The sequence below is a fragment of the Pan troglodytes genome, chromosome 22 (genome assembly GCF_028858775.2).
Source record: "Pan troglodytes isolate AG18354 chromosome 22, NHGRI_mPanTro3-v2.0_pri, whole genome shotgun sequence".
Lineage (NCBI taxonomy): Eukaryota > Metazoa > Chordata > Mammalia > Primates > Hominidae > Pan > Pan troglodytes.
In genome coordinates this window covers 42747610-42772592 of record NC_072420.2, presented here as the reverse complement: position 1 = coordinate 42772592, position 24983 = coordinate 42747610, and the positions used below count along the sequence as shown (strand labels likewise).

At 51.7% G+C, this 24983-nt stretch overlaps 1 protein-coding gene across 3 annotated transcripts in view; it reads right to left on the bottom strand.

Annotated features, from left to right (window-relative positions):
- The window catches only part of UMODL1 (uromodulin like 1), a 72490-nt gene that overhangs the window by 35369 nt on the left and 12138 nt on the right, over nucleotides 1-24983 (bottom strand). For 2 of the 3 annotated variants that reach the window (XM_016938574.4, XM_063803697.1), the window contains 7 exons: nucleotides 24391-24552; nucleotides 23219-23340; nucleotides 20172-20358; nucleotides 18217-18357; nucleotides 9413-9667; nucleotides 6034-6146; nucleotides 4212-4431 (listed from right to left, as the gene is read on the bottom strand). In XM_016938574.4, the coding sequence (XP_016794063.3) occupies nucleotides 4212-4431; nucleotides 6034-6146; nucleotides 9413-9667; nucleotides 18217-18357; nucleotides 20172-20358; nucleotides 23219-23340; nucleotides 24391-24552 (1200 nt within the window). Of the gene's footprint in view, nucleotides 1-4211; nucleotides 4432-6033; nucleotides 6147-9412; nucleotides 9668-16609; nucleotides 16811-18216; nucleotides 18358-20171; nucleotides 20359-23218; nucleotides 23341-24390; nucleotides 24553-24983 lie in introns of those variants that run through there. The other variant, XM_054675321.2, reaches the window with a different exon arrangement.

Below are 24983 nucleotides of genomic sequence, written 5' to 3'. Positions count from 1 at the left end.
TACAGGTAACTCCCCTGGGGGTGCTCCAGGTTGGGGATGGAGCCTAGGCTGGCTGGGCTGCAGTCCACGGAGGACAGCAGAGGCACCAGGCAAGACGCTGGCTCAAACCACCAAGCACCTGATGTCTATTTTGGGGCGTGGTGATTCACCTAATCTTCACTCCTCCGTCCCCCCAGACAGCTCCCAAGCGAGCTCAGAGGAAGGCGCTGACAGCTGTATTTAGTCTTGCATTAAGCCTTGAGGCTTGCCGGCCCTCCAGTTCAGAGGAAGAGGCAGGTGTGGGAGCAGGAAGAGCTGCCAGTGAGCCTCTGCACCCTCCCGGGATGGCCAGGCGAGGGCACAGAGCCAGTGAGAGCCCAGGGCAGGACGCTGCACACTGCTCCCGCTGGCCCCGCAGCTGGGACAAGGGCTGAGCCCTCTCCTGGAGCAATGGGGGCAGCTACTTCAGAGACTCCCAGCCCAGGTGCCCCTCCTGAGCTGGCCCCACCCAGAACAACAAGCTGGAGAGGGTCCAGGAGCAGGTACAGACCCCAGATCTCCTGGGCCACCCTGTCCCAGCAAGGTGCAGGCTCCTCAGTTGGACCATGAGCTGTCTTTCAGGGCCCAGGGTGTCCTCCAGAAGTGATGCCCCTCGGACTCTCCTGGGGGCGTGTGTCAGATTCACACTGGGAGAAAGAGGGCACAGAGCACCTCATCCTAATGCCACCGCAAATGGACGCTGGACAAATAGTGGTACCCGTGAACCCAAGGAAAGGAAGCAGCCTGCAGTAGGTTAGCCTGGCCAGCAGGTGAGGGGGATGGTGACAGCCCCAGGCCAGGATCCTTACTCAGGGCCCTTCTCTCACTCTGCAGAGGGGATGGAAAGGGCTCGCGCAGTGGCGAGGCGGGTGGGAGCAGGCAGCCAACTGGAAGCTTTGGGGAGCTCAGCTCCACCTACTCTGGCCCCAGGAAAAGCGGCGTTGATTCCAGATTCCCAGAAGACTCACAAGGCCTCTGACGCAGAAGGACGCCGGTGGGAGTCCTGCTCCTCCGGCTGAGGTCGGTGCAGAGGGTTCACAGTGGTGCCTCGTAGAAGCCCAGTGATGACCCTCACTCTAGAACAAATGCACACTGTATGAGAATCTCTCCTGAGAGCAGATGTTGGGAAGAGAAGGAATAGGGGCCGTGCTGTTAGGAGCAAGAGATTGAATGGAAGTGATGTGAGGGGTTCAAAAAGGAGCCCCGTGAGGAGGAAGGACCAGTGGGAACCCAGGGGTTGCTAGGAGACCTTCCTAGATGAGCTCTCATCCAAGATATGAAAGTTAATCCTGGAAGAGTTAGCCCTGAACGCTGGAGGGGCCATCAGAAATGCACTGTCGCCATGCACAGGCACTGGGCTAAACCCACACAGGCATTGTGCCTTAATTTACTCCATCGCCATAGGAGGTGGGATGTTGCTGTAATCTCATTCCACAGATGAGTATACTGAGGCCCAGGGAGAGGAAGTCATTTGTGCAGCATCCCACAGTGAGTGAGTGTCAGAGCTGGGATTCCAACCCGTTCCGCCTCACTCTAACCTCTTCCTATGGGGCAAAGTGAGCAGGAGGTTTGGCCGCCGCTGTGAGGGTGCAACTCGTAGGCGCAAGGGGCAGCTCAGCCTCCAGGCCTCCCAGCACATGGTACATACCTCCTGGGGAAAGACCGAACACATGGCCACCTACACAGCCCACCGTGACTGGCGCAGGAAACCCCAGGCCCCAGGATGGATGGCCTAAGGGTAAAGATAAGGTCACGACAACCTGACCCCTCCACGGGCTGCTGTTCGCCTCATCTATCGGGGTTGGGACATGTTGACGCACAGGGAGGGAGTGCTCCTGAATGACTGAGGAATGCTCTAGTTGTGCCAACAACATTATTTCTACGTGGACCACAGCGCAAATACCTTTTCTTCTTCAGAGGAGCTCTTTTTGTGTTTTCGTTTCTTGTTTTTTTTGCTGAGTAGTATCAAATGTCTTCTTCTGCAGATCCTCGCCATGAAGGTGGGGCTCTCTGTGGGGGTGGATGTCCCCCCAGAAGCTGGGCTCAGGCCTCGTGCTGCCTCCCCAGGCAGGGGCAGTGCCCCATGGTTGCTCCCCCGACTCTGGCGTCTGAAGACACCAATAGTCATGGAGTCAAAAGAGTGCAGAGGCAGGGCCGCCTCCCCAGCCATGCACGGCCTGAGGCATCACCATCACTGGCCACAGAGCTGACCCCCCAGCTCAGGAGACCTGCCCGCACCAGCACCTCAGCTCTGAAATGTGGAGGAAGCAGCCCACAGCCTGCCCGGGACCCTGCCGGGCAAGAGCCTGCAGAAGGAGCTTAACAACTTCTGCAGGACCACTGGAACAGCGTGGGGAGTGGGGTGCTGCGAATGCTTACAATGTATTCATCCAGTCCTAGAAGTGCAAGACACGGGTCTCCTGTGGCTGCCATCACAAACACACCAGCTGGGGGGCCTGAAACAGCACAGATGTATTCCTGCCGTTCCGGAGGCGAAGTCCAAACTCCAGGTGTCAGCAGGGCTGCCCTCCCTCTGGGGCTCCAGGAAAGGGGCTTTCCCAGGCCTCTTCCAGTGTCTTATCTTGTGGCTCCAGGAGTCCTTTGGCTTGTGGCTGCATCACTCCAATCTTGGCCTCTGTGTCTGTGTCTCTCCTCTTGTCTCGTATAAGAACACTTGTCACTGAACTTCAGGCCCACCCAAATCCAACGGCAGGAGGACCTCATCTTGACACCCTTAACTTAATCGTGTCTGCAAACACCCTTATTCTAAATAAGGTCACATTCTGAAGTCCCAGGTGAACATATCTTTTTGGAGGGGGCCACCATTCTACCCACGACATCCCTGCTGCCAAGGTTCTCATTTGGCAGGGATCTGGAATCGCCTGAGCCCTAGTCCCAGAGGATGGGAGGAGGGAGGCAGGGAGGTGTGGAGGGCAGGCTGGGTGGCATCCACCTGAAGGCTGGATCCACCTGAAGGTTGGATCACGGGGTCACACACTGAGGACCCTGCTGGGGGCATACCCTGTGGACCCCAACCTCAGGCCCTACCCTGCAGCCCAGCTAGGCGGGATCTTACCAGGTACAGGGGCCACTGTAGTATCTCCATCCTTAGGGAGTGCCAAGTGAACAGAGTAACCCCAGGCTGAGGTTTCCAGGCATGACTTCAAAGAGTAGAAGTCCCCACACCCAACCCAGTTCTTCCCGGCACCTCCTGCTGGGGGAAGGTTGGGACAGGAAGCCAGCATGTGGCTGAGCTCCAAGACCCAGCACCCCAGGAGACGACCAGAGAGGTGCCCACTCCACAGATTGAGCCCAAAACTGGAGCTTGTGGATCTAGAGACTGTGTGTGCCCTCACAGCCAGGAGAGAAGTCCGTGCCTGCTGTAGGACAGCAAGAACCTGGTCTCCGTGCCTTTCTGTCTCTCTCTTTATCTCTCTGTCTCTGTCTTTGTGTCTGTCCTGTGTCCATGACCTCCTGCTTCAAGGCAACACCAAGTAAAATGAAATAACACACAGCATAATGAAATAGACCCACAGAGGCCGGGCACGGTGGCTCACGCCTGTAATTCCAGCACCTTGGGAGGCTGAGGCAGGTGGATCACCTGAGGTCAGGAGTTCGAGACCAGCCTGACCAACACGGTAAAACCCTGTCTCTACTTAAAATACAAAAATTAGCCAGGCGTGGTGGCAGGCGCCTATAATCCCAGCTACTGGAGAGGCTGAGGCAGGAGAATCACTTTAACCTAGGAGGCGGAGGTTGCAGTGAGCCGAGATTGTGCCATTGCACTCCAGCCTGGGCAACAAGAGCGAAACTCTGTCTTAAAAAAAAAAGAAAAGAAAAGAAAAAGAAAAAAAAGAAAAAAAGAAAAGAAATAGACCCACAGGTGGGCAGTTGTCCCGCTGCCCAGAAGTGCTGGGGGGCCCTGACGACAGACACAGTGAACTCCTGTCCCTTTCCCCCGAGAGGACCTTCCAGCCCCGTTTCACTCAGTGTCCTGGGCTGACCAATGAGACACAGGTGAGCTAGTTATTCAGGGCTACTGCCCTGGCCCCTGGTTCCGGTGGAGGAAGATAGAATAAGGATTTGCATTTCTTTACCCTTTGAAATAAAGGAAAGACTGACTCAAATAAAGTCACCAAGAGGATTTCTGAGCTGGAGGACACCAGGCAGCAGGGCGGGTGGCCGGGCCATACCTTGCACGCGTGTCCCCTGCCAGTCAATCTGGAACACTGTGCTTGCCAACAGGGGCTGGAGTAAGGGAGCCAGCGTGGAGATGCCCATGGGAAACCCGGGGTCCTGCACGGTGAGCTTGAGCCTCACGACCACGCTTCCCGCCTGGAGAGACACAATCTGCATTCTCAGCTTCCCACTCCGGTACAAGTCAGACACCGCCGGTGGGAAGGAGCTCTCGACCTAGCCAAGAAGAGGCAACAGCAGACATCCATCAACGTCTTAATGACCATTAAGCAGGGTTCCAGGTGTGACCAATGGATGGTGCTTGGAGCCATTTCTCTCCTCTACAATCAAGAGGAGGCACCTGACGACCGACCTCTCAGAGCACGCAGAGAAGTCTGTTCACAGCACCTTAGCTGGGCTTTCCCTGGGACAGCCAGGCCTGGCCTGGTGTGTGCTGGGGACTCACAGTGACCACTGCAATCAAGCTCCCAGTTGTGGAGCATCAGATGGACAATCCCCTCTGAGTGTCCTGAAAACTGGTGCGAAGGTCATTTGTGTGAGTGTGTGAGAAAGACTGATTGATTGATAGATGGATTGATAGATGGAGAGGCCCCACCAAGGAACAATGCCTATGGCTATTTGGAGCTGTCCCCCCTCTTACTAGGCTGTATCCCACACAAAACACGCACACAGAGCCAGGTGCTTAGGGCTACCCATGCCCAAGCAAGGGAGATACCAGCCTGGTTCCCCGCCTTTGTGCCAACCCATACTTGCACACACAAGTGAGTTAACATTTAAAAAGGGAGGGAATTCTCTGAAAACATTGAAAACCAGATTCCCCCTCCAGGCGAATGTTGGGAAGCAACACTCTGTGGGTCTCTGGCATTTCTACACATCTTGCAAGTAGATGCACTAACTGCCCTTTTGTTCCAGAATATCTTTCCAAGGATGTTTGCATAGTGAACAGCCTTGGGAGGGAGAGATAGTGGCTCCCTCCAGAGCAAAGGGCAGGTTTGTTACTGTCTGATGTAACAGATAATGTCTCCTTCTGGAGCCAGTGCTTGCACCCATTATAAAAGATTCAGGTTCCCTAGAGTTGGGGTTCCTCAGCTCAGGTGCAGACCCACTTTGTGTGCTTCATGCCCCTGGTCCCCTCTGCATCACCTCTGTGGGACTTGGGTGCAGGAAGGGGAACCGGCACAGCAGCACACGCATGCTGCCTGCTGTGCTGTGAGTAATACAGTCTTCTGTCTCTGGCCCAGGAGTCTCGTGTCTTCTGCCAGCATCCATGAAACTGTGGCAGACTCACTTGTTAGTTTGCAGGGAGGGTAAAACCTCAGACTTTATGTGATTCTTGGCAGTTTAGGAAGTCACTTCTCCCTCCAATACACCATCTGTGGATAGATGGTGCTTCCCACTGGCTTGCTTCTCCCTGGCTGTCTGCTGATGTCTCCCTTTAGTCACGAGGGAGAAATGGATGCCATGATTGTTGGTAAATGCTTCACTAATGAAGCTACCCCATAGCTGGAAGCCAGGGCCCTCAGACAGAAGGTTCCACAGAAAATCCAACAGTAGGATTAAGTGGTGTACACCATTTGAATAAAGGCACATATTTTAAAGATGGATTGGCCCAGTATCTGGATTAAGTACCCCATAAAAGCAGGGGGAAAGCTTTTGACTAATCACTGTGCGATTTGGGTTTGGCCTCCCCTGAAGCTGCAGTAACATGTATTTTTGCCACAATCCCAGAGGAAGAGCTGGGCAGGAATTAACTGCTTGTGTTTGATGTCTTCACTCAGAACACCCAAGAAAAGATTTCTGTCTGCATTGTGGCTTTACCTCGTGAAGCAGTTGTCTAGAAAAGTCCTGGTACTCCACGCTGCTGCGGTTGAGTAACTTCTCCGTCAGGTTGTGGTTTACAATCTTTATTGTGACTTCAAATACCTGGGCATCTGAGACAGACAGTGAAACAAATTAGCCTGTGGTCAAAAGTCACACACTTGTCTGTTAATGTTTTCCATGAAGCCTACTCTTTGGTGGATAATTTTTTTTAATAGATTGAGGCATGAATCTTAGATTGAGGTATCCTAATTGGGGGAAATAAATGTAAGAAATGAGAGAATAAACAAACACTTTTATGTCCAGGGCAGAGACATCCCAGGAAGGAGGTACAAACGTCACACACAGCCCGTACCCACGGGAACTGGGATTCAACCAGAGCATGGAGGGTCCTTTCCCGTGGGGTGGCTGCTGCTTTCCTTTGCCCTATTCACAACCACAGGGCCCAGCAGGTACTCACACGAGGCTCTTACTCAGGCCCCCAACATCAGGGTGACCAATGGGTTCCAACCTGCCCGGGAGGTTCCAGAATTTAGCTCTGAAAGTCCAACTTCTCAAGAACGTACTCTGCCAGTCAAAATGGTAGGGTTGCTTACTTACAAGGGAGGTTGCGTTATTTTGGGGCATAAGCAAAGATGGAAAAAAGCTTCAAGATGGGACACGGGAATATTCATCTTTCATTACTGAAAGGAAACCCAACATGCACAACCCAAGCGTCGGCGGGCACAGGAGCAGGTCGGCGGCAATTCTGCACGTTTCTCTAGTTATCTAACAGCCACCCGCAGCTGTGCCACACCCTGGCTCTCTCCCAGCTGGCAAGCTACGGGCCATCAGAGTGTGTCACCTATGCACACCACACTTAAGGCCACAGAAATGCCACCAATGTTATATATTGTATATTTCCCAATTGGGGCCCCTGTGAATCTCCCATCTTAGCAAGAGGGAGGAGCACTCCATGTGGCCTCCGATTCTCAGGCCCCGACGTATCACAGAGCCCCGTGGACTGGCGGCTTCCTCCAGGGCCCTGGGAATTGGACTCCCTGGAGGCTCTGGGCATCAGCTGCCACCGTAACAGCTGCCCTGCTGCCTCCCGGCGTCACAGGCTCATGACAAGGTGGAATTAGACAAGGCCTTTAAAGCAAATTGGGCTCCTTAAAAAAGGGCTCTACAAAAAAAGGGCATTTTTATAATCTGGAAAAGGAAAGAAAATCAAGGCTGGGAAGTGGAATAGGTTGGTAATTCAAGAGTCTTCTAGAGTCTTCCAAATTATCTGTGCCTGACATTGGAATGCAGGTATTTTTTTTCCTGAAGGCACGGGGTTGGTGGGTGGGGAGGGTGAGGGCATGGGGTTGGTGGGTGGGGAGGGTGAGGAGCGCACGGGGTTGGTGGGGTGGGAAGGGTTAGGAGGGCACAGGGTTGCTGGGGTGGGGAGGGTGAGGAGGGCACGGGGTTGGTGGGGTGGGGAGAGTGAGGAGGGCACGGGGCTGGTGGGTGGGGAGGGTGAGGGCACGGGGTTGGTGGGGAGGGTGAGGGCACGGGGTTGGTGGGGTGGGGAGGGTGAGGGCACGGGGTTGCTGGGGTGGGGAGGGTGAGGGCACGGGGTTGCTGGGGTGGGGAGGGTGAGGAGGGCACGGGGTTGCTGGGGTGGGGAGGGTGAGGAGGGCACGGGGTTGCTGGGGTGGGGAGGGTGAGGAGGGCACGGGGCTGGTGGGTGGGGAGGGTGAGGAGGGCACGGGGTTGGTGGGGTGGGGAGGGTGAGGAGGGCACGGGGTTGGTGGGGTGGGGATGGTGAGGAGGGCACGGGGTTGGTGGGTGGGGAGGGTGAGGAGGGCACGGGGTTGCTGGGGTGGGGAGGGAGCTGCAAGTTCCTATTGCATTTCCCAATAGAGATCAATTTTGCACCCTGGAGGATGGTTCTGTAATGGAACTGCCTCTCAGGCCTCAGTTTCCAAAAAGGGAAAAGAGTGTTCCTCCCCTCAGTCCTGGCTACTTTGGAAATGAAATGAGCAGATGAGGTGGAGTCGGCTTGGAACGGGATGCCGCGTGCACAGTGCAGGGCTTGTGTCGAGGGTGGCCGGGGTGCTTGAGGGCTTTCTGGATGCCCGTGCTGGCTGCTATGAGGACTTAGCTTGAGGTCCGCCCCAAATCAGTTTGAAAAGGGTGTAGGGCTGAGCCACAGAAGGTCGCTCATTCCGCCATTCATTCTCCACCACCACTCACTGTCACTAGCATTAACCCCTGTGAGTGAGAAAGGCCCCAGTATGGTCTTCATGCAGCAACTTGTATGCTCTGTACGCTCTGCTGAGACATGAAGCCCAAAGCCCACAGCCCAGGGCTCCCACTGGCTCTACGTCAGGGACACACATCGGAACCCAGAACCAGAATGGAGCTCCAGCAACCCCACATTCACACCCCACAGCCACAGATGCCAGCCTGGGGGAAAACTTCCACCAGCCAGGCCTCATCTGACCAAGTCTAGGCACCACTGGGCACCAGGCAAGTGGGGAGCAAGACACGGGCAGAGCCAAGCGGGCTGCCCGGGACAGACCCAGATGGGCCACACCGGCTGCCTTCCTGACACAAGTCCCAAGTTCATGTGTGCGTCGTGTGTGTTTTGGAGACAAAAGTTGCCTCCTGAGATCACTTGAGCCCAGGAGTTTGACACCAGCCTGAGCAACATGGAAGACTCCATCCGTATGAAAAATAAAAAATGTAGCCTGGTGTGGTGGTGTGTGCCTGTGGTCCCAGCTACTAGGGAGGCTGAGGTGGCAGGATCACTTGAGTCCAGGGGGTCGAGGCTGCAGCGAGCTGTGATCATACCACTACACTCCAGCCTGGGTGACAGAGCGAGACCCTGTCTCAAAAAGAAAAAACGTTTTGTCCCAGCACCAATGTGGTGGGCATGGCATTCGCTTTACATGCATCATGAGGGAAGCAAGGCGTGAAAACGTCAGCGATGCCCCCCTCTCAGGGAGGGAACTTAGACGGCTTCAGTGCTGCTGGGTAAGCGGGCAGGGTCCGGATCTGCCTGCCAGGAGCTGCCGCCTTCTGCTTTATTATTATTATTTTATTCCTTTGCTTCACCCTAGCTGATGCTTTATTGGTGCTTCTGAGTCCACATGTTGTCCCCTCACACGGCAGAGTGAACCCCTAACAGGACGACATGTAGGGAAGCGAGGGAGCCAGTGAAGGCACCAGCGGGCCGGTGCAATGCCGGGCAGGCAGTGGGATGACTGGGAGGGGAGGGAGGAAGTGCAGGGCGGTCAGTGACTTCTGGTGCCCTGGTTATAGGAAGAAGAACGTGACATGCTAGGGCCACGGACCTGGGATAGAAAGACAAGCTCGCAAGCTAACGTGGGTCTCTGACTGGGGGCCTTACTGGTTTTGACGGTCAGCGTGGTGGAGACGTCGGCCCCGCACCCCTGGTAGCTGGTCTTCACCCTGTACAGCACTCCAGCCTCCAGCCCAGCCACCGCCAGTGCCTGGCTCTGTGTCCTGGCGCTCCTGAGCAACTCCATACCCCGGTAAACCCGGACATGGAAAGTGTGGTTCTGTGTAGAATTTAAACGCCAGGATACTTGAAAACTGTCACTGGTGACGTTGAGGACCACGTAGTCACTGACTGGAGGACAATCTACGAAAGCACAGACAGAGAAGATGAGCAAAGGGTCAGTGAGGGCGGCTTTATCTTCTGAAGCAGGTAACACAGCCTCATCTCAACTTGGTTCTCACCGATGTATTGATCAAGTTGACCCATCCAGGACAGCACTGGCTATTTTTTGTTTTTTGTTTTGAGACAGAGTCTCACTCTGTCACCCAGGCTGGAGTGCAGTGGTGCGATCTCGGCTCACTGCAACCTCTGCCTCCCGGGTTCAAGCAATTCTCTGCCTCAGCCTCCCGAGTAGCTGGGATTACAGGCACTCGCCACCACGCCCGGCTAATTTTTTGTATTTTTAGTAGAGACGGGGTTTCACCATGTTGGCCAGGATGGTCTTGAACTCCTGACCTCGTGATCCACCCGCCTCAGCCTCCCAAAGTGCTGGGATTACAGGTGTGCACCACCATGCCTGACCCACTTGCTGTTTTTTTTTCCAATAATAAACGAAACCCATTCATTCAAAACAGAGGTATCAATCTTCTCTCTCTCTAGGCTTCTGAGTAATTTTGGAAGGTAGCTCAGGATTGCATTAGGTGATGGGGATATTTGAGATGAAATGGAGAAGCAAGAGGTCTGAAGTTGAAATCCCAGCCTCTCTATCACTGAGCCAAGTTAGAGGGTGGGAGTCATCCAAGTGTGCCTCTGTCTACACAGTGAACAGCATTGAGTCGTGGGGCTCTCTGGGATCCAGAATTGGTGGTTACTAGAAAGTCAGAACAGTCTCTCTGGGGACCTGTATACAGTCATTGTACAGAAAACATTTGTAGCAATGGCCACGACAGTGTAAGGTTTCTGTGCCACATCTACAAATACTGCCTTGCCAGCCTCTCCTGAGGCCCTGGGCTGCTCTGATTCATGATGAGCACTTGATCATTTGCACGAGAACTTCTGCACTGGGCTGACTCATCACGCCGTAAACAATGGCCTCATCAGGAAGCCGGACTCAGAAATCAGGCTGAGCTTCCTTTATTGCCCTTTTTATGCTTTCCTATTGAAATCCATGCCTCAGAGAGCAAAGCTCTGATGTACCAACCTATATATATTCTAGTGCTCAAATAGCATTGAAGCTCTTTTTTGGTTAAAAACATTCTGGCTGTACAGCAAGTGTCTGGGCAGTAAGAATTATATAAAAAGTAGACGGCCCCCAGTCTACGCACCAAAATTTTCACATCAGAATTTAAGCTCTATAAAAATAAGCAACAAAGAACTTTTAAAAATATATTTTGCAAAACCATGGTAAAGAAAATAATAATTTTATAATGTGTGGCTTCCCAAAGCCTTTTCTGTAAGGACTGGTAGGATATATGCTTTCTAGTATCATGAAAAGAATTCTGTTTTTAGACACATGTGCCTGCTTTCTCCCAATAACAAAAAACAAAACAACCCAAAACAAAAAAACCCAACACTATCCAACTCATTTCCCTTTTCGCCTTGGCTGCTGAGAGGCTCAGAATCCAATTTAGTGCCCAGTCACCACCACGCGACATAGCCCTGCTATCTCCTCCTTCCAATCTGAGACTGAGCTGCCTCTTTTCAATCTTGGTCCCTGTGTAGGTGAGCTCCCTCACTGAGAACCTGCCGCTCCACCTCCCAGCAGATGAGCATCTGTTACTGGAATCTGGACAGGCTTCACTCGGACAGGACCAGTGACATCCATCCAAATTCTGATGTGTCCTAATAACACTTCTAGGATGTGGGGTAGAATGTAGTTTTTTAAAAGACGCATCTATACTTTTTACAGGTTTGTCCAGTGATTTTCGGCATACTGGTCAGAGAAACAGACATGGATTCATTCTTTATGATATTTTCTTTAGTGGCAAGAAAAGCAGAAATGCTTCAACTGAGGGTGGCCCAAAGCTTGGGACCTGAGATTGTGGGTGGCACCCCCGTCTCCAGGGTCACCAGAACCCTGGAATCAAAAAGACCCCCCACTCACTGCCTGGCCTTCTAACAACCACCCAGCTTCTTAAAGTCTGTTCCTTGGGAACATATGTCTCACTGAAAAAGGAAGGAAGGGCTACAATTTCTTTTCCAAAAAGTCTGCTAAAAGCACTGACTGTTCTATTTTTGTACAGTCAGGACACAGCCCCAAGCATTTTTTTAATCCACGTTGGTGGAGGATGGTGTGACAGCAAAACGCCCTGCAAACAGGAAAGTGGGGCGGCCACGAGCAGGCGCAGCAGCTATAACAGCAGCCTCCAACCCACACCCAGGGCTCCAACCTTGCCTCCTTGTTGCCATTCAGATATCAAACTTGACGCAGAGCGAGAGAGCACATGGGTGGGACAACAGATGGCCCACCCAGATTACAGGCCATTTAAAAACGCATTCTATAAGGAGTGCTTCTGAACGGAGCGGAGTTAAAATTAAAAGGGCACCCGTACTTATTAGAAAAGAACGCAGAGGAATGGTGTTTGGAAAGAAGTCTCAAAGGGTACGGGGCTGGCAATGCATGCTTTACCTCTTTTAATAAGTATATTTACTCTTTAAATTAAGATGCCAGGGGGTTTTTGGATCACTGGATGGGGGACCTGCAAACCTGGCATTTCAAATGCTATGAAACCCTCCGAGGCATCTGCAGAAGCTGCCGTCAGTGACTTTTGCAACTAAGAGAGATTGTGAGCATTTGGGGAAAAAGAATCTAATCTAATCCAAAGAAATGCATTATCCCTGAGGACAATGTTCCCATCCAATATCTGTGTGGCCCTTTCTCCAGTGTGTTACCTTGAAGCATTTGGAATTGTCCATATTTGACCAATAAGGGCACCAATTTCTTATGGCTCAATTTTTTTTTAATTGAGCATCTACTATGCACCCAGCATCGCCATAAACACTGAGGGAACAATGATGAGTTAAGGTCCACAGTGTCCAAGCTAACACAGCATGCATTATGCAACGGTAGGAACTTGCAGGGAGCTATAAATTAACTCCCTGGTGTGAGCCCCTTGCACTACTCCCTCCCATGACATCCATGTCACAAACCAGCCAAGCTATCAGCGACATGGTTACAGGTAATGTTTCCTGGGTGCTGTGTGCACCAGCCATGTTATCCTATTTAGTCCTTACAGCAATCCCAGGTAATAGGTTCTTCTAGGATCCCCATTTTACAGAGGACAAAACTGAGGCCTAGAAAGGTCAAGTAGGTAGTAAATGGCAAAGCTGAACAATAGGAAATAGCAAAATTCACTTGCCTTACTACTAAGCTTTCCTATCACCAGTAGTAGGCTGAATAATGAGCTTCAAAGATATCAAGTCCTAATCCCTGCAACCTAGCACTGTGACCTTATTTGGAAAAGGAATCTTTGCAGATGTGATTCAGTGAAGTATCTTCAGATGGAAAGATAATCCTGGATTTCCCAGGTACACCCTAAATGCAATCAGAAGTGTCCTTATAAAAGAGAATCAGGGGAGATTTGTACACAGACACACACACACACACACACACAAAGGAGAAGGCGGTATGAAGCTGGAATAGAGAAAAAACAAAGATGTTGACCTTGAAGATGGAGTAGGGCTGGGCGTGGTGGCTCACATCTGTAATCCCAGAACTTTGGGAGGCCAAAGTGGGCGGATGGCTTGAGCCCAGGAGTTTGAAACCAGCCTGGGCAATATAGCAAGACCCTATCTTTACAAAAAACACAAACATTAGCCAGACGTAGTGATGTGTGCCTATAGTCCCAGCTACTTGGGGGGCTGAGCTAGGAGGATCAATTGAACCCGGGAGGTGGAGGCTGCAGTGAGCCGAGACTGTGCTACTGTACTTCAGCCTGAGTGACAGAGCAAGACCCTGTCTCAAAAAAAAAAAAAAACAAAACAAAAAAAAACAAACAGCAGAAGAAAACAAAGGAGTGATGCAGCCACAAGCCAAGGAATGCCGGCAGCCACCAGAGGGCAGAGAGGCAAGGAATGGATTCTCCCAGAGCCTCCTGGGAGCACAGCCCTGCTGGCAACCTGATTTAGGCCCAGTGGTAACTATTTCAAATTTCTGGTCCTCAGAACTGTGAGAGGATACATTTCTCTTGTTTGAAGCCACCCAGTTCACGGGCCTTTGTTAGGGAAACCCGGGAAACTTACATATCTCCCAACCCTTCTTTAACGAAATTTCACAGCAGCTGTTCCCGTGGCTGGACAGCACAGCTTGGAGAGTTTTCTTTGTGTTGTAAAACCAACCAACCAACTTCTAACGTGCTAAGGCCAATCTCTCTTCTGTTGGACAGACCTTGGGGGTATTTTAAAACTAGAAATCTTCCTTCTACCCCTGACTCCTCTCTTCCAGGGTAGGCCCCTATAACTTGGTTTTTGGTTTTTCATTAGACAGGATACCCTCCTTTGGTTACCCTTAAATGGGGACCCTTTTCAGTGTCCCCCTTAAATGTGGCCCTAGAAAATGATGCTCTTGACTCTGGGTTTGTATGACCCAAGGCCACGGCAATGCGGATAATCTTAACTTCAGGCCCCAGAGCCCTTGCTCCACAGCCCTCCCCATCCACAGCTAGGAACACAAGTTCAGAACTTTGCCTCCATCTGGCTAAAGCACCCTGGGTTCTCCACGTCTGACAGTCTGGCCCTTGTTTCTTCCCGGGCAGCCGTGACTCATCTCTGGTTCAGCAGGGAAGGTGCCGGGGATGCTGTTTCCCTTAGCAATATGCAATTGGAATTCACTCTAAACTGCTGATCTGGAAACACTGGATTAATGTGTCCTGCCCTATTAGAAGTGAAGCTGGGGCCGCACAGCCTCCCCTGTTTGTGTTTGGCGGTCGCTCGAGCGGCCCTGTATCCTGACGCAATCTGGCAGTTCACTGTGCCAAGCAACACGGCAGAGTGTGACTGCCAACAAACCTAACCGTAAATAGAATCTAATATTTTTCCAGATGACTGACCAGGGTAAAAATAACTATTCGGAAAATACCTGTTTTCCAACCTTCTGTGCTCACGAAAGGGACAGGATTCTCACCCTGGAAGCCACAGAGCAGGAATCTATAGACAGTTCACTGCAGAGCTTAGTGGGGTGCCGTGGGGTGTGGACGCGGCGCGAAGTTCTAAGTGGATCTCAAGGCCACGTGCTGCAGGGTACAGGAGAGTTCTCAGTGTTTTGCTGGCAGAGCTGGGCTGGAAATTTTTAATACCTGGAGACCCCGGGGATGACCACTGTGAAAACCTCTCTTTCCGTGATTGATCCAGGAAACGTTTGTGGAGTGCCTGCTCTTTGCGGGGCACCAGGGATTCATCTGCCAGTGGGTGGAAGGCAAGTCCGCTCTCCCCACACAGCCTCATTCTGATAGGAGGGGAATGTTCCTGGTGATGGGGGGAAGATCTGACCCTGGAGCCCGCCACATCCACAGCTGGCTCTGGGAACTGGTCCACTCCCCCCACTCCTCGCCCACAGGACAACGAGAAGAGCCAATCGGAATCTTAGGCTGAACACGGGGTCTCCTGCCTGCAATCCCAGCGCTTTGAGAGGCCAAGGAGGAAGGATCTCTTGAGGCTGGGAGCTTGAGAACAGCCTGGGCTACTCAGTGAGACCTCGTCTCTACAAAAAAATTTTAAAATGAGCCAGCTGTGGTGGCGCATGGCTGTGGTGGTGCATGCCTGTGGTCTCAGCTACTCCAGAGGCTGAGATTGGAGCCTGGGAGCTGGAGGCTGCAGTGACCGGTGATCACGCCACTGCACTCCAGCCTGGGTGACAGAGTAAGACCCTGTCTCTATAAAAAACAAAAAATAAAATTAATTAAATAAATAAATAAACCAGAACCTTAGACTCCTTTTCCTAGTTGGGTTCTAGAACGCCAAATAAAATAATTCAACTCTTCTGGAGCTCTACCCAACTCTTGGTCCTAAGCACTCATGAAGGTTGGAAAGGGCATGGCGGTCTTCCTGAGTGCACTGGGACAAAAGGCAGCCCCCGAGGGCAGGGGAGAGGCCATCACACTCTCAGGCAGGTCCCCGCCAGAGGGCTCCTAGGGAAGACGGCCTTGGGACACGGGGGCGGCAGGGAGTCGTGAACAGCTGGTTCATGTGCGTCTTCAGAGCACCAGCCTTGGGATCTTATGCAAGAAAATCACCTTCGTCTCCCTCAATTTCCTCTTCTGAAAAAAAATGAGCTTAAGGAGAGTAGTTGCCTCTTGGGGTTATTCTAAGAATTTAAACGAAGCAATACCCACAGAGTGCTCAGAGCAGAGCCCAGAGCGCGTGAAGTGCGGGCAACTGCCAGCTGTGGTGTTATTGTGAACAAAGGGACGGTCCTCACTGTTGAGTCCCTTTTAAGGAAAAAGAACATGCAAATTAAATGACTAACGAATTCAAATTGGATATAAAGAGATTCCCTGTAACCCCTGTCACAAGGTTACAGTTCCAGACTCTTGAAAGCAACAGAAGTGCTCCCGTGAGGGGAAAGAATATTATATGATTGCTTTAGAAAGCCACTAGTTTTCAACCACCAATAATTATCATGGTGAAAACCAGGCTTCTTCTTGGAAACTTTATACACATTATAGGAACTGAAGAAAGCAGCTTATAAAATTATACATGTAGCAGGATTTAAATAAGGTTTAAAAAAAACAAAAAAAACAAAAAAAAAAACCTCAACCCTGCATTCAATAAGGTCAAAACCTGGAAAGGAACAGGGAATAGAAAGAGCCGGGATCAGCTTCGCCTGTCTTTTGAGAGACCCCCTGGGAGTCCACAGCCTCCTCCACATCAGGCTTTCCTTCCCTCAGCCTCTTCATAGTCAAGCTTCCCTGCAGGATTCTCGGCTATTCTCGCTTCTTTCTCTCCTCCAGCTGTCTTCCTAACCCGGGCTGCTGGCTGCTTCCCTTCTGCGCTCCTGAAGTCTGCACCGGATCCCCGTAGTTCCCACAGGCACTTTCCTGCCCTGCTGTTACCCATGCGTGTACCCTCCCTGCTTGCCGGCCAGCTTACCACTTGCTCGCTTGGGGCTTGCTGAGCCTTCCTTGCTGACCTTGCTGCGCACGCCCTTCCAGCTGTTTTCCTGCCTTACCCAGGTCCTCTGCAGCCTCTCCTCCTGCACTGACCTGGCACTGTTGGGGTTCTCTGGCCACAGGCCCCAGGCCTCTTCCCTTCTCTCAGCCATACCATGGTTTAAGTGTCACCTGGAGGTGACCCTGGACTCACGTGTGCAGCCGAGCCCCGCCTCTGTGCTCCAGCACCACGCGTCCAACTCAATCAGCAGCCTGGCACCGCCACTCACTCCATCTCAGCTATAACTATTATTGACAATAATAACAACAGCTCGGGTCTTCCCCATCCCCTCCAATGGAAACACCTTCTACTCCACTGTTCAATCAAGATATCTGGATTCCGTCTTCTTTCCTTTTTCCTCTTCTTCACTGAATTAATCAATAAGTTCCAGAGGTTCTATCTCTAAAATGTTGCCGGAATCCCTTTCTCCACCACCTTCCACACCCTAGACTCCTGCACTCAGAGTATCGTCTTTATAGCACCTTCCTACATTTCAGATTACACAGTTACTTCTTCTTCCAAGCTGCTTGATGGCAGAGCCAATCCCGTGTGCCAGTCCTGGCTGGTACATCCCTCCCCACTCCCAACAGGGACAGACCTGGGCACATTTATCTACATGCTTCCCCCCACACCCCGTCCGCTCTTCTGCTCTCCAGGCTGATCCCGCGATGTTAGGGATGGTCCCAGCTTATCCTCGTGGTTCCAGTGCAGACTTCAGTCCTGCCCTTTCATGCGCCAAAATGTCTCCATTTCCACAATCCACTAGACAGGCAGAGATTAGGACCTGCTTCTGCATGCTTCCATTACCAGCACCTAGCACAGTGAATAGCACCTAAATCAACATTTCCTAAGCCAAAGAAGATGCGAGGGTGGCCCACTAGAAGATCAATAATGGCTGAAAGAACTAAGTGTATTCTGTGCCGGTTAGCCAGCCGTTCCCTCTTGGCAAGAAGAGTCCCTGTGGTCTGAAGACCATCCAGCCTTTAAAAAATGCCTTCACCCTTTTCCCGTTTCGAAGAAAAAAAGGGCAGCTCACTGCCGGCACTCATTTAATTTTACATAAACAAGCTCTTTGGGGCTGAAGCAAATCTAACTGATTTTCAATATGGAAACAAAATATAAAAATTGTTCTTGGAATTACTTCTAAACAGAACTAACATCAGAACTGTCTGAATCATCAGAATCATCTATTTCAGAAAAACAGGTTCAGCAAATGAATCGTCGGCCAACAACTTGTTCGAGAACAATGTTAACAACACACGTGGGACTGCTGTTTTCTAGGATTTGACATTTTCAGTGATTGAGAATCACTATATTTTGTAAATGGAAATACCACTACTAAAAGCAGAATGCTATAAGTAGAATTGTGTCCTTTGTTTCCAAAGTCAATATACCAGAGTGATGCGAAAATAATAATAAAAGCAAGATATTTCATGGCAGAGTTATCTCGGGGTGAATGCTGCAGCTGTAAGCACTGCTGGTGAGTATTCCGGGGGCAAACAGGAATTAAGCCATTCCCATGCCATCTGAGAGAGCCTAGCCGTTACCTTCCCACTCCAGGTTCAGCTTCCGTGGAGATGTGGCTGGAGCTTCCTGGTGACAGACGCACCGGTACGAGCCCTCCAGGTTTGCGCACAGTTCCCTTCCAGAGCAGGCATTGAGCTCCTCGTAGAAACACTCATTGACATCTACAGGGAAGGAGAGCAGGACCCACACTCAGCAGTCGCAGCTACCTCGTCATCTTCATCTACCTGCACACACACGGCCTCTGTGGACTCGTGCCACGGATTTGTGCCACGTCGGTTGAGGGGTGCCTTGGGCAGTGATCCCAAGGGGGACTATGGAAGTCTCGTCTTAGAGGGCCCTGTGCAGCTGCTGGCCATCTTCATCCAAGCAGCAGCCCACGTTCAGGCAGGGCTCGCGGCTGGCTCACCGGGCAGCCTCATGTGAGCAAATCACTCTGGGCTGGACTGAGTCTGAGTGGTCATGAAAAGACGGGGCCAAAACATCCCACCCCAAGCGTAAAGCAAATCAGTGGGTGTTTTCTGCGCCAACAAGGAAACCCAGAGCCACCCCTGACGTTCTGAGGCTGGCCCAGGCCTCCCAAACAGAACCATCTCACAGCAACCAGCCTCAGACAGGGCCTCTTCATAATGCTGTCTAAGTACAGACAGCGTGATAAGCTCATGTGTCACCCACAAAATACTAATGCCCCTCCCTTGGCCCAAATAAGTGATTATTAGTTCTTTACAAACTATGGCTTATCTTTATGCAATTGTTCCCATCTCTTTTGCTTAGATGTATTGAGATTCCCAGTCGTGGAGTTGCCTCCATTTTCTGACGGCATTCAATTCAGAACAAAATCACGCTTCCCTAGACCCTCCCCAAACCACCCAATCAAAACCCACATCCTATAACAGGTTCTTTCTAACAATCTTTTACTGAGAGACCTCATGGTTCTCCATGGTGTGGGTTCTCCCTTGCTGCCTCGAATAATAAACTCAACTGGTCCACCCACAGGTGTGCTCCTGCAACCTCTGGCCAAAGGTCATTGACAGAGCAGATGACAGAACGAGCACTTTGCTTAATGGCACTAGAGCAATGCAGCTTGGTTCTGAAGAACATGTGCGGATCTGAAGGGAGATCAATGCAATCACTAGAGCTTTCACACGGCTCTGAGCCCTGGCATTGTCACGTGCCTCCTCAGTGTCATAGAAGAGGCTTCACCGAGGCAGCCACCCTCCTGCAAAGCCCTGGGAGCAGCAGACTAGCCTGGCTGCCTCCTGCTTGGGTACAGGAAGCCATACAGGAGCCCAGGGGTTTGCTTGCAGACTGTCTGTGACTACTACAGCAGCAGGGCTGAGTCGTTGAGACAGAGAGCACGTGGGCCCGCAAAGCCAAAGATATTTACTATCTGATCCCTTTTAGATGAGGCTTGCCAATTCCTGACATAGAACAACAACAAAGAATAGGTAATTTCTCCCAGAAACAAGGCCACGTCTATGTGCTTTGCCAGATACAAATTCAACTTTAGACAAATTGTGCTGAAGGAGCCTTTGGAGTACAAGGATGTCCTTGGCAAGGGTGGGAAAGAGGCGAGAGGGAAATTTAGGAAACCAAAGAACTGAAGAAACAAGTTCTTTGTGTGTGGCTCTCGGATTTGCACTCCAGTGTCCACTAGGATGGAAGGAGAAGCCTGCCGAGGGGGCAGGAGGCCAGAGGGATCCGAGGAGAGATGGAGGGAAGAGGAGAGGGGCGGGAAATGGGGGGCAAAATAAGTTCTCGAGGTCTGCACTTGGGGACTTGGAATTTACAGGGTGAGCTGAAGATGGGTCCCACACCTGTGGGATGAACACACTTGAACCAGTTATTCTTTTGCTCCTGAACTTAAACCTCCTTTAAAAGACAAAGGACTGGTCTGGCTTTAGCGTCCACCTTGCATTTTGGCTGTTCAGGCACCGCCCTGCAGCCTCCCCAGAGGGAGGATTGAGGGAAGCCCAACCTTGCACCTGGACGCTGATCACTTCATAGACACGCTTCGCAATGGCGCCCAGCAGGGTGGAGACGTTGGCCACAGGCAGTGGCCGCGGCAGGCCCAGTAGCAGCCGCGACACTGTGGTGGAGGCGTCCCCAGGGGCTGAGTGCAGGTGGTGGACGGTGGAGGCCATTGGTTGCAGGGCACTGGTGACCTGTGAAGGCAGAATCAGAGTGTCACACAGCAGAAGGACACCCCGTCAGACAGACGAGGAGACTGAGGCCCGCAGAGCTGAAATGAACTGTCCACACACACGCACCATTCTGCTCTTCAGCAAAGAACCTCTACAGTACTTATCTATCCATCACTATCCCAGTAAAAGTCCTACAAACCGGAACTATCAGTACCTTTCAGTACCAGTTGTGATAAGCTGAATTCTGTCCCCTAAAATCCATATGTTGAAGTCCTAACCTCCAGTACCTCAGATGTGACCTTATTTGGAAATAGGGTTACTGCAGATATAATTAGTGAAGGTGGGTTCTAATCCAATATGGCTGGTGCCCTCACAAAAAGGGGAAATTTGAACACAGAAACAGACATGAATGGGGGAAGACAGTGTGAAGAGACAGAGAAGACAGCGGTCTGCAGGCCAAGGAGAGAGGCCTGGAGGCCTCAGGAGGAACCAGCCCTACCGACACCTTGATTTCAGACTCTTCAGCCCCCAGAACTGTGACAGAATAAGTTTCTGTTGTTTGAAGCCCCCAGTCTGTGGTCCTTGGTTACAGTGGCCCCAGGACACTAATACAGCAGCCAGACCTAGGACCCTCGGTCTTCTGCCCTTGCCAAGACTGCAGGTCTCTTGCAGCTGACAACAGAGAATTAGAACTAGAATTAGGCAATTCGAGATCAAAAGCCACGGTCTCCTGTTGTACATATCCAATTATTTTTTTGAGGTTTAATGATCACTTTCCTCATTTCATATGCAGTATTTTTATTTCAGCTTAATATCTTGAAATCTCAACCCTTGGGAAGCCAGGTGAACCAGCAGCTGCACAGCCAGGCCAGTGATCACCAGAACAGACTTCGCCAGCAAACCCCCAAGCCTCCACTGGGAGCTCCAAAGGAGGTTTGGGGAGAGCAGGAGTCCTCCAATACACACTTGAAGCCCCTTCCTGGGAGGAGATGCAGCTCATAATTTAGCATACAGAACTGGGAACCAGCCCTGACCTCATCGGAACCCCTTATTCAGCAGCAGAAGCAGGCCTCAGAGACCAGCCCCTGCTGGTGCCTGACCCCTGTGCAAGGCAGGCGCTTCTGCAGGGCGTAATGGGCTGGTTGGAGACATGAAACCTACATGCACGAGGAGACAGCAGGTGGCACGCAGCAATATTGAAAACACAACAACCACAACATCTCAGGCCCCACACACATCAGGAATCTCAGGAACCATCTCAAGCTCTTTACATGTATGATTTAAACTCATGGCCCTGTCTCAGGCAGGGTTATGATTATTTCTATTTATTTACTTATTTATTTATTTAGAGACAGAGTCTCGCTCTGTAGCCCAGGCTGGAGTGCAGTGGCACGATCTTAGCTCACTGCAACCTCCATCTCCTGGGTTCAAGCAATTCTCCTGCCTCAGCCTCCCCAGTAGCTGGGATTACAGGCACGTGCCACCACGCCTGGCTAATTACTGGATTTCTAGTAGAGATGGGGTTTTGCCATGTTGGCCAGGCTGGTCTTGAACTCCTGATCTCAAGTGATCCGCCTGCCTTGGCCTCCCAAAGTGCTGGGATTACAAGCTTGAGCCACCACTCCTGGCCGATTATTTATGTTTAATGGAGGAGGTATCTCAGGCACAGAGAGGTTAAGTGACTTACCCAAGGTCACACAGCTGATGAGTGGCAACACTAGGGCCAGGCAGTGTGGCTTCAGAGCTAGTTTCTTACTGGCCAATTGGGCAGTCCCCTTAACAAGCTAAGAGGAAACAGGAATCACTCCTAGCCCGGGCTGTTAAGGCCGAGGCTGCAGACCACCTGTCTAGCAGCTCACTGGCCAGCAGCCCAGAACAACATGAGGTGTGCACCATCTGATCTGGGCTCCCAGCCAGCTTAGTCTAACGGCCAAGGAGCGACCCAACCCTGGGTTTGACACCAAGACACCCAGGGACATATGGGACACACAAAAGATCTGAAGCACAGAACAGCTACACAGATGCCGAAGGAAAATGCGGGGCCCCTTGTCTGAAAAGTGTTCGGCATTTCCAGAGGCAACAGCAGCACATTAGACCAAGCTGAGGCCCCTCTGAGCACAGGCCCCTGTCAGCAGCCGGCCCTGAAGCCAGACCATCCCCCAGGAGGGCGGCCTTGGGGACACGCAGCGCCCTGTCCACACTGGGATTCCCGAGACTGATGGTGGCCTGAGCTGGAGAAGACATCCTGGTTGGTAATCACTGCTGATGGGCCAGAAAGCATGACCTGTGTCATCAGCAAGGGTCAGCCAGGGTGTTTGTTTTTATCCCCAGGGGACAGTGGGCGACGTCTGGAGACAGTTTTGGATGTCACCCTGGGGTGTGCTTCTGACTTGTGTGGAGAGGCCAGGGGCGCTGCTAACCATCGGACCCCAGGGTGCTCTCCAGCCCCGGGCTACGGTTCCCATCTCGGCACTCCCAGGTTGGTGCTGGCTTCCACGAAGCAGGAGCCAGAACTTGAAGAAATTGGGACTGAGGGTGGTGAGGGAAGAGCTCGGGGCTTAGGCTGTCTTTGCTGGGACTGCAGACCCCTGCAAGCTTAGGGATCTGCGTTCTCCACCACGACAGGCGGGCCTATGAGGGTACACACATAACAACTCAGCCAACTACACGCTTCAGTTGTGTGCATTTTGTTGCATGTAAATCATACCTCTTTGAAGCTGATTTTTTAAGAACTAGAATTTCGTTCAGAGTCAGTCATTTGGGGCCATTTGTGGAACATCACCCTCCCCAACCCCCAGGTCCCTTCCACGGCCCCATACCTGGGTCTGCCTGAGCAGCTGCCACAAGGAGGGTGCAGGCAGCCCCCGTCTGTCTCACCTACCAAGGAATGCAGAAGGCGCATGTGGTTCAGGAGCCTGGGGTCCACTTGCTGGAGTTCCTTGAAGTCCATTTTCACCAGTATGGTGACGTTGTACCAGGAGCCCACAGGGTCCCTCTCTGGAGCTGCACGAGGGAAAACACTGATGATTATGGACCCAGGACAGGTTGAAGTCACAAAAGCCGCTGGGGTGGGAGAGGGGGCAGGAGAGGGAACCAGAGGCCATGAGAGGCCCTGCTCTGCATTTACCTCCCTGCAAAAAGACATCTGCCACAGGAGACGGGGGATGTCCTCACTGCCCGCCCCTCGCTCCTCTCCATCCTAATGTCCCTGAAGACCACCGATCCCTGCTCAGAGGTGAGCTGGGCCTAGGACCCACAGCAGCAGGCCTTCCCTTGAAGAGATCTGCTTAGGAGGTAAATAGGGCCTATCAGCCTCATTATACTGTCATAGTATGTTGATATAGAAAATTACTTTATATTTTGTCATTATTTTATTGATACTACAAATATTGGATAGTATAATCATATGTAATATGATATATACTATATAATAGCATGTAGTATAATGATATAGTATTATCATATAATAATATCTGATATTATGTATACTATTGCTTTATTACTGCATACCATACTAACGCTATAATATATAATATTTTAAATATTAAATAATATGTAACATTATACATATATATATATGTATAGGCCATCCCATTCTCCCATTCTCCTGGATGCAGACCCCAATCAAAAGAGAACTTTCCAGACCAGCAGGCGCACATCTGAGGTGGCAGGGCCTGCCTACGGGTGCTGTGGTGCTCGTCAGGCCCCTGTGGCACTGCAGGCACAGCCAGCTCCACACCTGCAACTAATCTACCTGGAGCTCCTGGCCTCTCCAGGCAAACTGGGAAATCCGGGTCTCTGCTCCACCAGAAGTGTCTTCCCATTTCAGGGCCCCTAAGAGCGCCATGAGATTTCTCCCCCGAGAGTTCAGTGGCCAGATTTTGACTAAGAAATTATCTAAGAGCAGGCGCTGCCTGTGCACACGGTGGGGGTTCCTGATGAAATCGGTCACTGCTCCTAGAAACACACTCCTCCCCACACCTTCACACAGATCAGGCCTCACCGAGACCCGCCTTTGCTGCCTGTCCATAAGCATGGCCCGCAGCAGCCTACCTTGGGGTGCAGGGGCCATGCAGCAGCGCCCCCCTGACCAGGGGCAGCACTTCTCAAGTCCAGGACAGTCGGTGTCCAAGCTGCAGGGGGAGGTGGATGGTTCAGGCCCCTCTGCGGGGCAGACCCCGGGTCTTGACGTGAACTGCCTGGACTGATTCAGGGCTGGGAGAAAATGATACAATTAATGATGCTGGCAATAAAAGACAAACCTGATTTGCTGCACGGGGACCTCACGTCGGTGCTTCCTGGTGCTGAATTCTGCCTGTAGGTCTGTGGCCTGTTCGGGGCCCATCCCCATGCCTGGGCAGACACCCACCCCATTGGAGGGCCATTGGCTTTGGCTTTCATATCCTCTGCCCATCTGTCCTTCCAGGGCAGCTTCAGCTGGGGTCCTAGGTGTCTCTGTTTCCTCTAGGCCTCAGAAGTCCAGGTCCAGGGGGCTCCACCACCCCCTGAAAGGGCCCCTTCCTGCTTCAAGTCCTGATAGCTCATTCATTCATTCATTCATTCATTCAATATTTGTTGAGCACCTGCTATGTGCCGGGCACAATGCCAGGTGCCCAGGGCCCAGCCTTCAGGGAACTTATATTCCA